This window comes from Seriola aureovittata, chromosome 4 (assembly GCF_021018895.1).
Source record: "Seriola aureovittata isolate HTS-2021-v1 ecotype China chromosome 4, ASM2101889v1, whole genome shotgun sequence".
Lineage (NCBI taxonomy): Eukaryota > Metazoa > Chordata > Actinopteri > Carangiformes > Carangidae > Seriola > Seriola aureovittata.
The window spans coordinates 12,429,297-12,444,909 of record NC_079367.1 but is presented as its reverse complement, the minus strand read 5'-3'; the positions used below and the strand labels follow the sequence as shown (position 1 = coordinate 12,444,909).

Here is a 15,613-nt window from a genome sequence, read left to right as displayed (position 1 = left end):
ATAACCCAATGCGGGTTTTTCTTGCTCAGCTCCTCTCAGACCCTTAAGTGAGCAAAACCACAGTTTCATAATACTCCATTGGAAGTAAAAGTCCTGCATTCAAAATAATACTCAAATCAATAACCATTGAGAATAATGTACTTAAAGTATCAAAGTACAAGTAGTCTTTCGGCAGTAAGATGTCCCTCTTGGCTGACAATGCAATAAGATGAAGAGCATTTCATATATCTCTGCAGGGAAACTCAGAATTTAACCACCCAACTTTAATTGCACCAGATAAAAGGGCAAAAAAAAGAAATGAAAAAGGACATGCATGGACAATCACAGAAGACGTAGATGTGCTAAAGAGTAGCTTCACTGGGGCTATAGTGTCTGTAAGATTTAACATTTAATTGGAAATTGCTTTTATTCATTGTTTCTCTGAGAGCCATTTTCCTAATTATACAAAAATAAGAACACAGAGGCATTGTAGAGCATAATTTAACCTTTATTGGTGATTGATTAATCACAGCACATTTTTCATATTTATGTGTCTACTGGACATGTTTTGTAGTAATGGCCTGCAGACATATAATAACTTTGATAGTATGACAATATGAGCTTTCATTTAGAGAGGAACATGTGAGACAAAATGTTGTAGACATGCTTTATTTTATTACACTGTATCACAGACTCTTTGGTTTCTGGTTTCTGCTCTTGAGCTTCTGACGCACCACAGCAAGAGTGGTGAAGAAATTTCCCATGAACAGAATAAGGAAGCAGAGACCACACATCAAGACCTGGCATGACATGGAAAAATGGAGAAAACAGAGAACAAAACATGAGTAAGCATAATATCTACCTATATTCATGATCATTTTCTTGATATATGGAGCAGATTGGGTGGGGAAGTATTCAGAAGTAATGTTACTTTCAAGTATGTGAATGCAAATCCTTGAAGCTGATTTCATAGAAAAACTACATTTATCCAAAAAAATAGATGCTATTAGCAAATAAGAAAAGTTGATGCTGGAAAGATAAATACAGTAAATCCTTAACTGTTAATAAAACAGTGCAGGGTGAAATACTAAAACATGGTGACTGTGAAAGCACTGACCTGCCATTCTTTACAGTCTGGGAGCTGAGCCATTCTGAAGAGAGAGAGGCCATTGAAGAGCTGCCAGAACTACAGGACAAAATATGAGGACTTAAGGGTTTCTTATGTATAAAAGTGAATGGATATACAGTAGTATAGTGATGGAAACACAGAGACTTGCACGCACAGGTTAAACTGTTCTCCGGATCACCAAAAACCTAAACATTGTCTCAAATCAATCCTGAATATGCAGGGTAATATCAGGCGTAGAATGACATTAGCATTTTTCATCAGCTTTTTCTCCGTCATCCAGTCTAAACCATGACAAAGCTTGTTTTTAATGTAAACCAAGCAGGAAATTAAACAAGTTTAGTCACACATAATCTCAGTGTCACAGACTACACTCACATGACCAAAAAAGAGGAAGGGTAAAAGAAACGTCAGCCCTTTCCACATCCACGACTGAAATCCCTCTGAAAACAGGAGACAGACAAATGTTCAAAGGGTTTTTCTTCCCTCTACATCTGTTTATTACAGCAGTGACAATAAAGAGCCACAGACGTGGTGGGTTCCAAATCTTAAACATCGTTATAAACTATACAGTTATGATAAGGTGAGTGTATCTGTTCTCCGTGTCCTTGACATGTTCCAGTGTATACCTTACCCACGGTCAGATCCATGTTGTGTCTTTCTCCCAGGGCTCGTAGTCTGTACAGACATCCACTCTGATAATAGCACTGCAGACACTGAACAAAACCTGCACGTGCCAGATGAAAGAAATCAGGCTTTGGTTTGATTTTTCAAAAGTTTGAACCATGACTATTATTTTATTTGAAGTATTTTGACCTTACTTTGATACAAGCAGTAGGCGAGGAACTGGTTCCTGAATGCCTTGTAGAGGTTCCCATCTGGCCTTTGGTATGAAAGGGGGGAAATTTGTTATTACAAAGACAAAAAGTACAATTTCGCAAGTATTGTATGTATGTGAAATAAATTGATACATTAAATGAAATGTATTTAAAACAGAGTTTTATTGTTTCTTAATCTGTAATTAAGGTTTTTATCTTCCTCTACTCACCATGTCAGCATCACACCTGACAAAAAAGTTGAGACGTAGTGATGAAAAACCCACCAGCCTTTAATTCTATAATACAGGACACATTTGATCAGATATTAGACTTGCTCCAGGAACTAGATTTAAGTGTGAAAATAAATTATAAGATGAAAAAAAGATGATTAACTGCCACAATGACAAGTATTTTTTATGATAAACAACTTAAATGTTGGAGGGTTAGTTTTGTACATTATTAGTACAAAATTATATATAAAATATGATAATGAAAGAGTAAAATTTAGAGAGTCGCTGACCTGGAGCCATTAGTGATGAGGATGCTTTCCCTGATAGTTAATGTACAATAGTACCACACCAGCAGGAAATTGAGGATTGCATCGAGAAATCTAAAATTGGGGACATAACACAAGTGCCAGATTTAGACATATAGCACATTTAGTGTCCATGTAATAAACTCATTGTAACTTACAAGGATGGAGCAGCTGTGACGTGCGACATACTGATGCATACCTGTAGCTCACAAAGAAACAGCATATGAAGGAGCACAGCAGCAGGAGGACTGTGGAGCACAGCTTGAACTTCTCATATTCATCTTTGTAGGCAAACCTGACAAAGATGTGATATATTCAGGACTCCATATACAGCGCAAAGCCTTTCAGTGATCACTAATCACTAATGAAATAGGCAGAGATTCATCAATCAAGGAAATGCTATGTCATAGTTCGAGTACTGATCCTATGGCAGTGAAGCATTTCACTGCATCAGATTGATAGGTACACAGATAAATCTAAAGAGGGACGGTCATTGCTTACTTTGACTGCTTGCTGAGAAGAGTGACATTCACATTTCCAAGGACCAGACTGAGATACAACCTGCAATATGTAATGGTTATATTAATTCCCTCTTATCTAACTTTGTATGGTAAGGTAATTATTACTGTAATTAATCAGATTTTATGTATTTTAATCGCAGCAATTGCATCTGCACTAATTTTGTGAATAAAAAGAATTCATCACCCATTTTTCTTGGGAAGAAAAGATTCCATTTCAAAGAAAGCATTTGGTCGTGTCTTGATTTTCTCTTTAATCTCATCCATGTTTTTAGCATCTTCGTCTGATGGTCCTTTGTTGCATCTGATGGATGATATAAGAGCACAAGATAAGTTTCTATGATTGGCACAACATGTCATATTTACAGTATGAACTATGAACTGAGGAGGGTCCACTTTGTTTGTGACCTGATGTACTGTATTCATCTCTCTATATATATAATCTGTGTCTGTGCAAATGTATGTGTGTGTGTGTGTGTGTGTGTGTGTGTGTGGACACTTACTCTTTCACTCGCTGGGATATCTCCTTCAGTCTTTTCCGCTGACGGGAAATTGAGGAGGAGCAGTTGTTTTGTAGTTTGGAAATTTCATCCAGTTTCTGTAAGTACATTCGGTGTGTCTCCTGGATGGCATAAAAATATGGGGCTGCATCAATAACCAAAGTAAATGTACACGGTGGATTATGATATGGAATCAAGCCATTTGACATTAAACCAAGAATTACCGATACATGTCAGTTTTATAAGGGTTTAATTGCTGAATATTAAGAGCATTTCATCCTATGGTTTGAGCAACACAACAGCAAGCAAACAGTATGTTAAGCACAAGACTTATGCAACTGCTGCATGTTAACAACCTGATACTTCCAGCTGAGTTGGTTCGTTTCTCACCTGAAGTTGCTGATATTCGTCGTCCAAACCTTTCCACTCTTCCAGAACGTTTGTTAAACCCTGAGGCATTTTCCTAGTACTTTGATCTTCATTTAATTTTACTGACAACAAACCCTGGCCAAATTAAACTCAGCACTGAGTTCTATTTGTTTAACAAACAAGAAATGCTAGGTTGAATGATAACTCATCAGGGTGTGTATCACATCTCCATGGATGATTTATTGCATCAAGTGAACTTTGACTAGTGCAAATGTGTAAGATTTTCACTTGGACATTGTTCCAAGGAAATTCTCTGGCTATCACATTGTTCAGTTATCACTAGTAGAGCTAAAGGCAACAGGTTACTTTAGACAATATTAAATTCGATGCAAAGACTAGAGGTCTACATATTCACCTTTGCCAAGGTTCACCCAGTTCCCTGTTAGCTGTTGATTTTGTGCATATTTAAACTTTCAGCATAGTTTGTTTGTGGCTTACACAGCTGCACATTAGCAACATCTGGTGGAATAAATAAGTTAGCTACTCACTTTACAAATGGGACTAAAGTCAAGGGGAAATGTTTTGCCTGTTGTAATTTGTTCACCCACATGAAAAATTAGTGGAACAATAACTAAAAAAAAAAAAATTTTTCAATAGTTTATTATGAAAATGCCATCCGTTCTTTTTAATGGCAAAACCTGCACATAGCGACTGACAGCAGCCAGTCAGAGGAGTGTTTTGACACTTCTACTTTACTTAAACTTCAAAATACATTTCCCATAGGTGTTTAATTGGGTTGAGAACTAGTGACTGTGAAGATGATAGTATATTTTCTTTTTTTTCATGTTCAATAAATCATTCGGTGACCCCTCGTGTTTTGTTAGAAGGCATTTCTCTAATTTATTTCTATTTTTCTATTTATTTCTTAATCATTTATTTGTTTATTAAATATATTTTCGTTGTAACAGATGTTGCTATTTCTTATATACTGGTCTCGAAGAATCAGTTGGTAATTTCAGTCTGTATTTCTATTGTTGGACTGACAAATACACTTGAACTTCAACTTGAACAGATTTCGGGTTCCTCATGACTGGATTTTCTCTGACAGACAGGTGCAGCTTGAGTTGCCAGTTTTATTCTGAAATATTCGAGCGGAAGTGCCAATGTTATTGCCTTTTGGGGAAGTACAGGCCTGCGCATGCGCATCCAGCTGACAGCGGCCGGTTGTGTTTAGTAGTTTAGTCAAAAGACAGCTGCGGTGCAGAGGAGAGGCCAGTCCATCACTGTATATTTATACTTCATGCAGAATAGCTCTCTGCACTGGTTCCTGCACACTAACTAAGTCATTCGGGGACTAACTAGGTTAGTCAAGACAAAAGGAACTAAGAAAACCCAAACATTTTCATGACAAAGGTAAGATTTCATCTTCCAAGTTCGACCCCCGCTCAGCTAACGTTAGCTTAATCGAGCTACCACGCTAACGACGTTATTGTCATTTAACAGTTGTTGTAACGGTGTGTTTATTAGGGAGAAATTATGTTTTTAATGTTTAATGATATATCATCTGAATGCAAACCGCTTCTCCAGCGCTGATAACAAGGCGGCTCAATGAGAGACCGAATAGGCAGAGTGACACTTGCACACTTACAGTTGAAATATAATATCCTAAATACTTGGAGCAGGAAAAAGTGTCTTTCTGACTCCTTTGATGACAAGATTAGTTGCTGTTTAGTGCTAATCCTTTCTGAAAGAGCGTAATAAAACACAGTAATAAAAACGTCCTCGGTTTTTGACTTCCATCTATTACTTAGAAGGCACAAATTTGTCCCATATCTCACTTATAGCTTGTATTATCTATTTGTTACAATGCTGCTAGATTGTTATTTTTACACAAGCTAAATAAGTCTTCATTATTTGCCGAGCATGAATTCTGAACATTTACTGCGCACAGTCATTCACATGCAATGATTTAATTGCTTTTTTCCACTTATAATCTTAAAGATTCAGTTCTTCAGGGTAGAGTTGAAACTATTAGTTGATTAATCAATTAACAGATCATTAATCAGCAACAGCTCCTATTATCACTTAGCTGTTAAGTTGTTTTTTACTTTTACTGAAGTTATATATTCTTGAATTTTATGGCGCAAATGATTAATCAGCTAATAACTGTGAGAGAATAATCATCAGATTAATCAATCATGAAAGAAATAATTGTCTTGTAGCCATATTTTGGGGGTTTTAATTGTTGTTCACACTAAGTAAGGAGCTTTAAGTCTTCACTTTGGCCAATAATCATATAAAACATTTTATTAAGTGATTAATCAACTGGAAGATACTTATTAGCGGACTCAATATTTCTCTTATAGACAAATATCAACACAGCCTGTGAGACTGTTGAAATCCTGCTTCACTGTGCATGTTAACTGGGTTGTGTTTGTTTTGTAGCAGACTGATAGGAGATGTGTGCTGCTGTGTATGTCCTGTCGACGGTAACGGGCTATGTGCTCACCTCTGCCCTGCTGCTGAAATGCCCGAATCTTTTGCACCGGAGGAAGCGAGAGGCTTTCCGCAGCAGACACATTTCCCACCGTGGAGGTGAGTCAGTGGCACTCATTCAGATCTCAGTATTTATCATATTTGATTTTTCTTTCTTTTGTTCAAAATCCTCCTTAAAGAAAATGTTGCATGATAATGTACCCCCCTCCCCCACACACACACTGAAGTTTTAACATTTTTTTCACTAGTTAGTCTACTTATTATGCCAAAAGGGATTGTGTATATGAAGATTATATAAGATGCAACAATTATAAAATGTTTCTTATCTGAATACAGTATCAATATCTGTATAGTTGGACTGTTGTGAAATAGTTGGTAAATTTTTACTCAGTCAGTTATTTTGACCACTTTTGTGTCACACTGGGAGCTAGTTACTAATGTATAAACTAATAATAGAACTGGGATGTTAACATTTATAGATGTATTTGCATTGTTTTGCCTTTATTGGGGTGAATTTATAACTATGCTTCTATCAGACAGGACTGTCAGTAGCTGACCAAAGACTGGGTTTTCTTTTGTATTAAGTCTTTTATGCTGCTGTAGCTGGTTAGATAAACTAAAAATTAAAAATGAGATAAGTAAAGTTACATAAACAGTATGTGAATATACAAAGGTTCATACCTAGGGCAAATAAAATGTCAGCACAGGACACCCAGAACATCATGGGTGTCTCTGCTTATCTTTTCCTAGCAGTGATGGCAGCATTCCAGCTGTTGGTCCCACAGTAGTGCAGATATAAAGAAAATAATCTCCTACACTAAGTGTTTACTTTTTGCATTACAGGTGCAGGCGAAAACCTGGAAAACACCATGGCAGCTTTCAAGCAGTGAGTAGAAGCTGTTTGTATGTTTATCTGCATGCATGTGTGAAACATATCTGGTGCTTGTACTTGTGATTGTGGGAAGTGTGAGTCATCTGAGCTCGATAGTGTTCAGTTTATGAGTTGAACTGTCCGTTTTGTTTGTCTGTCTGTTAAACCCTGTTTCAACAACACACAGGCAGCGACGCCTTAAATCACTTTGAAGTCTTTGAAGTCTTTGAAGATTTACTGCTGTTATTTCTGATTGATTTATTAATGGAAGTTGAAGTTTACTGGTTTATGATTTTTCATGTTGGTTGACCTCAGTGACCACAGTGGTGAGATTGATGATAAAAGTCAATGGAATCTCCCAGGTATTGTGATAAATACTGTGTGTGTACTGCGTGTTGGTTCATGCAGCGCTGTGGATCTCGGCACAGACATGCTGGAGTTGGACTGCCACCTGACGAAAGATGAAGAAGTTGTGGTTTCACATGATGCCAACTTGAAGAGGGCCACTGGAATGAACGCGCAAGTCTCCGACATGGTCTACGCTGTGAGTTACTGCTCTCTCTTTAGTCATCCCATTTCCATATCTGACAGAGAAATAAATACCATTTTATTATTTTCTAATCTCCCTTCTGGCTTTATGAATTGTTTTCCCCTTTCTAGGCACCTGCAAAAAGGAAAATGTTAATGAGTATTTAATCAGTTGAATAATTTATTAGTAGTAATTTATTTTGCACAAATATTTGAGTTAAAACTTGAAACTGAGAAAACTTGAAATGAAGAACTAGACTTGTGTAAAGGAAGTAACAGCATTGATGGAAAATGTGAGTTGATCAGGTGAGGTTCATACCAAGTCAACTGATTATGTCACATGATGAACTTTTGCTTGATTTAAAAGAAAAAAAACAACAAAAAAAACGATCCAGCAGAAATTCTTGGTCAGTCCGTTGCTGCTCACTTAGGATCTCTGTTCTCTTCTGTTATAAACAACTTTCATGGTCTATTTTGCCCAGTGGTGGGCAAACCCAAACATCCCAAACACAAATAAGTGGCGGTCTAACAGAAATAACCTGCCATTTTAAAACAATTCAATGGCAGCTACATTAACAACAGCACTTTAATTTGACCATTAACGAAGCAGGCCACTGTCATTCTTGACTATTTTTGCCAAATTAGTATTAAATAAAACACTCACTTACTAATGGAGAAATTACATCTGCAATCATATACAATCCCAAAACAAATGTAAATATCCACTGCCTGTAAAACTATGTTGCCCTCCCCCCTGAACAATGCTGAAAAAAACTGGTCCATGGTTTAACGTAATAGCTGACCCCTGGCCTACATTTTTAATGTGTAATGAAAAAAAGATTTTTCGTAGAGGCCTTACAAAGTCCAGTGTGTTTGAAGGTCAGAGATCACAACTAAAAGTTGAATATCACATCAGTGGAAATGGTATTGATAAATGCCACTAATTTGATACCAAAGTGATATTTGTGGAACTGAAGATTAAGTTTGCAGTTTTAGTGATCTTTGGCCTTGTAGTACAGAGAGCTCTTCACATTAATGTTGCTTTGCTGTGTCCTTGCTGGGTTCCTGTCTCTTTTTATATTGTCAATATAAAAGGTCCGCAACTGCCCTGGACGTACAGGCTCTGACTACAGGCTGTAATTCTTGTCTATTAACCACTGACTGCTGTGTGTTCTTTGCAGGAGCTACCACCATACCTCTGCAAGCTGGGGGTAACTTTTCAGAGGGGTGAGCATCACATACCCATAATTACTACAAAACTAACTAAGTGTTACTCGGCGTTCTCAGTTACATGTGCATGTATATGTGATGGATGTTTGTTTGTAGGAATAAATATACAAGTATACTTAAAGTTTACGTTGTACAATGGGCCAGTTCATCTGCAAAAGAATTTAAAATCACAATGATCTGCTGTATGTAATGACTGCATTTACATGATATTTGACATTTGACAAAAAAAAAAAAAATACATTTTTAGTTTGCAAACTGTAGAAATATGTTCACTTTAATGTTTTTGACTTGTCCTTGTCTGTTCAGAGTGTTTCTGCGAAGGAGGAGAGGACAAACGCATCCCTCTCCTCAGGGACGTTTTTGATGCCTTTCCTAATACCCCTGTCAACATTGACATCAAGGTCAACAATGACACGCTCATCAAGAAGGTGTGTGTTTGTATCTCTGAGGTTTTTTTTTTTCTTTTGGTACTTTAACCCTCCTATCAAACAATTGTCCTGTTTTTCTCTTTCTTTTTGTTTGTTCAATTTTCCATGCAATATCCATTTGACAGCAGTTGCTATTCACAGATTTTAGCATGTCCTTAAAAAAAAAGTAGCATTAGTGGTTATCTCATTATATGTCAAAAGGTGTAAGTTAGCAGGCAGATACTGATACAAAGATCTGTCATTGACATTTTGTCATTGTCAGATTCTTTTGTAACTGTACATTGTAATTTTAAAGACTATCTGCTCTTCAGTAGCCCAAATCTCAGTGTCAAAAATGGTTTGGCAATAACCAACGAGGAATATGACAACATAACATTTTTGACTCATGTTTCACGTCTGTGTAACATGTTATATTGTGTGACTTTTTAATCCTTGCAGGTGTCCGAGCTGGTAGTGAAGTACAACAGAGAGCATCTGACTGTGTGGGGTAACGCCAGCAACCAGATTGTCAAGAAGTGTTATAAAGAGGTACTTTTATACGAGATGTGTCGCCTTACATTTGGATATACAGCTTATTCATTTTTTGTTGTTATTTACTTGCAGACTGTCAGTATTTTATGTTAAATTCACATTTGGTTCAACCATTTCAAAAAGTGAATCATCAGTGATAAGAACAACGTGCCATCAGTAATAATATTCTTTTCACCAAGTTGGCCTCATAGTGGGATGTATAAGGTGCTGTAGAAAACAGTGCTATCTGTCCTATACTGTAGGTGGCTCACTGTGGAGAATATTTCACATATGGAGATATTCAAATATTATAAATAACTTTGTATCCACTTCTTAGTGGAGTCAGTACTATAAAAACAAATCATCTCAAGATGAGATGAGATCTCTTTGAAAGTATAGACTTTATGAATGAATCACAAGGGAACTGAGCTTGAATCCTGGTTGTATGTTTGTGTTTTGCAGAACCCACAAATTCCAGTGTTGTTCAGCTTACCCAGAGTATTGCAGTTGTTGGGCCTCTTCTACACCGGCCTTCTGCCCTTTGTTCCCCTCAAGGAGCAGTTCCTTGAGATCCCCATGCCCTCCATTATCACCAAGTAAGTTTACACATAAAAATGAAAAAAACACAAAAAGAAAACACTAAAACCACTGAAATGAGACACAGAGCGACCAAACCAGACAAAAAAGAAAAACACAAAACAAAACAAAAAGAGATAACAAAGACTGGAGGGACTGAAGTGCTGATGATGAGTCAACTCTATATGCTTATGTAGGGCCACAAGATGTGGTTGAAAGCTCTGGAAAATTTCCAGCAAGTGGACCTTTTCTTCCTAAAGACACAAGTCTGGTTACATGCATGATTTTACTTAGTTTTCTTTAATTAAATGTACCTTGAATTTTTAATTCAGGTTTTAAAAAATTTCACAAAGTACATCTTGTTCTGGCTCAATGTACCCACTGTTCAACTGTCTGCAGTGAGTCTGTTCTGTCTCTGTTATCTCGCAATGCTGTTTGAAAGATGATCTCACTCACCAATTAAGTAATTAAAAGAGATATTCACACCCTTTGCCTGGAAAGTGTGTGTTAGTGAACTGTAAGGATCAAGGTCACAGAGCAGATTACACATGCTGAACATTCATTAAGGATTAAGTGATTTTCATTATTACACTTCTGTTGTTCTACAGTGTTTAAGTTGTACTAAATAGTTGCTTAATACAAATTCACCTCTCAAACACTGTTCCACTGTTTATGTACATACATGGACAAACAATCGGTTGTTTCAAATGTGCTCGACAAGGTATTACATGATCAGGAATTGTTGTTTGATAGTTGTGACATTTTCTTCCAGGCTGTCTCATTTATGTCTTCTTTAGTTAATGATTTCCTTTGCTTCCTAGAATGAATTTCAATCAGTCAGTTCAGCTCCAGTTCAGTCTTGAACTTGTTCCATTCAGCAGTTTGACTTGGATAAATTTAGCTGTATGTTATTATTTTGCACATCAACTAACCTGGAATGCAAAAGTGAACGTGAACTGATTGATTATTAAAAAATTTCCCACCACAAATTTTTGTCATGTCTGAATATGGCATCCATACCAGTGCCTTTTTTTTAAAACTTATTTTATGTTTCTGTGTTATTCTGCAGACTCAAGGATCCTAACAGATTAACTAGGAGTCAGCGATTCATCACCTGGCTGGCAGACACGTAGGTCACTCATTTGTCTTTATTTTAATTTCAGAGTGGCTCAATCCATAGACGTTTATAAAATAATTGTTTTAAACTTGTATAACTGGGCTTTTTCATCACTTCACCTTGTATTTTTCTTTTAGTGCTGATACTTTGTTGACTGTGGACACTGTATACACGCACTGTGCATTACTGTGTGACTGTGATTAATGCAGAAAGTTTACAATTCTACAACTAAACTTCACTCTATGTTTGCTATACTTGTAGTTTCCCCTTGCACATGAGCATTTATTTTTCTCTTGCAGTTTGCTGATGAGGAAAACTCTTTTTGAGCATCTTACTGCCAGGGGAATACAGGTAAAACTGCTTTTATGTCCCCTCTGTAGTTGTGCTCACAAAACAAATTCTACATACAGGTGACTGAATACATAGTGGGTGCATATTGGTAACTGTAGAGTTTGTAGGAATAAGAATGACCAACAGCCACTTTGTTTTACAATTTGTTTACATTACAGGTTTTTTTTATACAGTTTAACAGTGTATTCAATGTTGACATGTACTAACTAGATACTAATACGGAACTGTGTCAAGGTTAAGTCACTTTCCCTAAATTATCTTTACTACCAAGAATGAACTTTCCATAGTCTGAAATATCCTTGCTGAACCTGTCTACGTGCAGAGTGCTGTTTGTTGTAGCTGCAGTGTTACGCTGTAGTTACAAGCAGTTCCTGGGAAATGTAAGCGTTTCCTACAAGTTCAAAAATAGGCCGGAGAGGCCGCTAACACTACTGTTAAGAATACAGAGGCATTCTTGAACGTACTGTGACTCCCAGTACTGCGTGTTGTGTGCGTTTCAGGTGTACATATGGGTGCTGAATGATGAGGAGGACTTCCAGAGGGCGTTTGACTTGGGAGCCACGGGAGTTATGACAGATTTTCCCACCAGGCTTAAAGACTTCATGGACAGGAATGGCATTTCTAAGCTCCAGTGACCTGCCAAAATCTACCTCAACCCCAACCCCCACCACCACCACCACCACGACCACCAGTGATTATCCTTCAACCTGACTGACCTGCCAAATCAGCCCCCAATAACACCCACCCACTTTTACTGAACGCATTCCAGCAGGGCTACTACTTTCACACTGTGTTTTACAGGCAATAGGGATCTCCTTTATGTTCTGCATCCTGCACTGGTTTCAGGAACGAGTTGTTGTCTTGGTAACACACACTTTTGCACTTTCAGTCACATAGAATAATACTGAAAGGACCATGCTGTACCTGCTATATGTTGTTATCTCCTTTGAGTTGTGGTCTTTTCAGATGCTTTATTGCCTCGTGGCACACCTACACATCAGTGTGAGATTAGTATTACACAGCTAGTTGATCTTTTAAAGTATAGCTATAAAATGGGACAAAATGGCCATTGAAATGTGCTGTTCAGAAATCTTATCAGTCTTGAAGTTCATAATAGATTCATGACTTTCGGCTTGAAAAAAATTCTTTACTCTTTACTACTTACTGCCTTCAAATAAATGACAATTTGCAGTATTGCTGCATCGTGTAGTGTGCGAGTAAGAACACCAGCAGATGCAGCTTGATATTCATATGTAATGTTAATTTACCAGCTGCTTTATAATGTTTTGTGGTCCGTTTATTTATTTATTTTTGAACAATCTGACTGTCACTAAGCACATGCACTAATACACAAATTTAAGCAGTTGAGACATTTTTATATGTGTCAGACGCAAACAAAAAACTCATAGATAACAGGATACAGACACAAGTCCTCAGCTCCACTGAGTCTGAGTACTGAGGTCAGAAGTGCTACTGCTCAATATTTACAATAAATTAAAGCACAGGCAAATTTAATTCAACTGTTGATTGTTCTGTATAAACCACTGTTTTATGTTGTTTTCAAAGACAATGCATTGCTACATAGTTGTATGTTTATGTGTAGTTGTTTAGTCTCTAGACTTTTCTCTGAGGTATCATTTGTCCATTAATCAATCGGAGAGAGAAATTTTGCACAATATAAGGAACTTCATCTTGCTTATTTTAGTACTAAGTCGTACCTTTTTCACCTGTATTAATGTGATCGTCAACAGCATTCAACTTCATATTTAAGAAATATGAACACTAAAAATGTATGGGCTTTGAAGTGTACTGGCAAAGTAGATGCACTGATAAATGTTGATTGATTGCTGTATTTCAGTGATTTGAAATTTAAATCTATTTAAGATGGTGATTAACTAGCAATACCTCACTGTGGGTTTCAAAGTTTGAATGTGTAAAGATTATTAGGATTATCATACCACTGATATTCTGTTTCAAACTTGTGACCACACAGTGAGGGTCAGTATTGAATGTAGTATTGGTTGAATGTACTGTATATTGTTTGGTATTTTGCAGTCAGTGAGTATTGGAGTTTAAAATACTTCAGTTTGTTGTTTGTCATTTTGTCCAAGTGAAATATGCACCGGGATAAATCTGATGTCTGATATTTTACTTTGTTTGGAAACACCTGTACATCCAAAATCATCATTCTTTGGGAGAATGGCTTGTGATCTACCAATCATGTTACAGATTTTACATTAATGATTTTACTCTAGAATATTTTGATTACATAACCTGTGCAGTTCTGAGTGTACATTTGTTTTGCATGCTCAAATGAATATCTGATAAGCTGTTGTGTTTGAATATGTTCTGAGTTTGACAGAATCAGTTTGTGGGACATGGCTGCTTGGACCTCTCAAAATGAGAATTTACCCACATGGTGTTTGACAAGAAGTGATTGAACAAGTGCATTTTTTTAATCAATATCAATAAAAAAATAAAATAAAATAAAGTTAGATAAGTGGTATAGTAGAATAACAGTTTTATAATGTTGAACAACAAATATTTGCCAATTTATATAGATAAATATTTGGTAACCACCTGCAGACTGACAGGAGGTGGTGCTGTAGACGCGAGGGATTTAAGAAGTTTTCTCTACAGCTGGAAAGTAAATGAAGCTGGACATGTCTTGTTACAAGAAAATCACCGGCGGAAACATTCTCTTTACTCACTTGAACAGGCAAGGTCTTTCTGTGCTCTTCACCTGCTTTAAGTTGACTGATAAAACTACTCTCACAGGTAGCTTGTGTACTTCCTAGAGAGTTCAGTGAAAAAAATATGAGATTCCTTCGATATTATTGGTTTCTCGCTTCTACCTTCGACCAATAAGGGCGGTGTTGCTATGCCTGATCGGTTTGCTGATTGGCTGACGCGGCTGTCACTTACTCATCATGTCAACAGCCAGTGCGTTTTTTTACCAAAGATCGTCGATTCGGTTGTTAAGATGGTTCGCGGCGTCCGGAGTGTGCGCTCGTGACTTGTCGTGCTAACGGTTAATATTTTTTTTTAGCAATTTATTCATGAATAGGAGCGAATATCTCAAACAGTAAAGTAACTTAGTTAAATATTTCTTCCACCGTGTTATGGAAAGCAGGGTTGTGATGGTTGTGATGGTTAGGGTTAGGGTAAGTTTTTTCTGACAAGAGGCACATTTGTAATAGTAACTGTCGTTTCGCAAGGTTACACCAATTTGTAAAATGTTTTTTTTTTCAAAAGTGAACAGACACAACTACCCTTAGAAGATAAAAACAACGATGAAAATCAAATTTATTACAGCGTTAATCTTAACTTCAATAATGTAACAAGGAAACATGTTAAACATCAACTGTCGCTGTACTTATACTGAGCATGCGCGCCATGGTGTTTAGACAATAATAACTACAAATATGAATTACAACCGGATAGATAAATAGACGATGAAAACCACGCTGCTAAACGTCTACGTGGAACATAAAAACAGACACAGGACAGAAACTGACAGTCCTGTTGAATAAAAGAAACAATTCTACCTGTATAACGGGTTTCCTGCAAACACGGAAGTAGGAAGGAGTGTGTCCTCTCGCTCCGGCTGGCTCTTTCAGCACTCTCTCTCTCTGCCTCTTCTAAACTCTGCTGGGCATCG

At 37.0% G+C, this 15,613-nt stretch overlaps 2 protein-coding genes across 6 annotated transcripts; one reads left to right on the top strand and one right to left on the bottom strand.

The window, feature by feature from the left end:
- Positions 1 to 632: 632 nt before the first annotated feature.
- LOC130167587 (ion channel TACAN-like) lies at positions 633 to 15,594 on the bottom strand. 5 transcript variants are annotated; one of them, XM_056373915.1, is made up of 13 exons: positions 15,501 to 15,594; positions 10,402 to 10,489; positions 3,480 to 3,598; positions 3,164 to 3,280; positions 2,960 to 3,019; positions 2,658 to 2,753; positions 2,444 to 2,533; positions 2,154 to 2,219; positions 1,927 to 1,988; positions 1,740 to 1,832; positions 1,484 to 1,548; positions 1,097 to 1,165; positions 633 to 779 (listed from the first exon to the last, which is right to left on the bottom strand). In XM_056373915.1, the coding sequence occupies exons 3-13, from the start codon at positions 3,584 to 3,586 to the stop codon at positions 666 to 668; spliced, it is 939 nt and encodes a 312-aa protein (XP_056229890.1). In that variant the 5' UTR covers positions 3,587 to 3,598; positions 10,402 to 10,489; positions 15,501 to 15,594; the 3' UTR covers positions 633 to 665. The 5 variants fall into 5 exon arrangements, with proteins under 5 accessions (XP_056229890.1, XP_056229889.1, XP_056229888.1 ...); XM_056373914.1 differs by lacking the exon at positions 15,501 to 15,594 and adding an exon at positions 14,664 to 14,736; XM_056373913.1 differs by lacking the exons at positions 10,402 to 10,489; positions 15,501 to 15,594 and adding an exon at positions 7,664 to 7,797.
- Positions 5,048 to 14,453, top strand: gdpd1 (glycerophosphodiester phosphodiesterase domain containing 1). The gene is made up of 11 exons (XM_056373917.1): positions 5,048 to 5,258; positions 6,291 to 6,440; positions 7,185 to 7,227; positions 7,621 to 7,756; positions 8,922 to 8,967; positions 9,277 to 9,398; positions 9,837 to 9,926; positions 10,371 to 10,504; positions 11,554 to 11,613; positions 11,901 to 11,952; positions 12,453 to 14,453. Exons 2-11 carry the CDS (start codon positions 6,305 to 6,307, stop codon positions 12,585 to 12,587), a joined length of 954 nt encoding a protein of 317 aa, XP_056229892.1. The 5' UTR covers positions 5,048 to 5,258; positions 6,291 to 6,304; the 3' UTR covers positions 12,588 to 14,453.
- Positions 15,595 to 15,613: the final 19 nt, after the last annotated feature.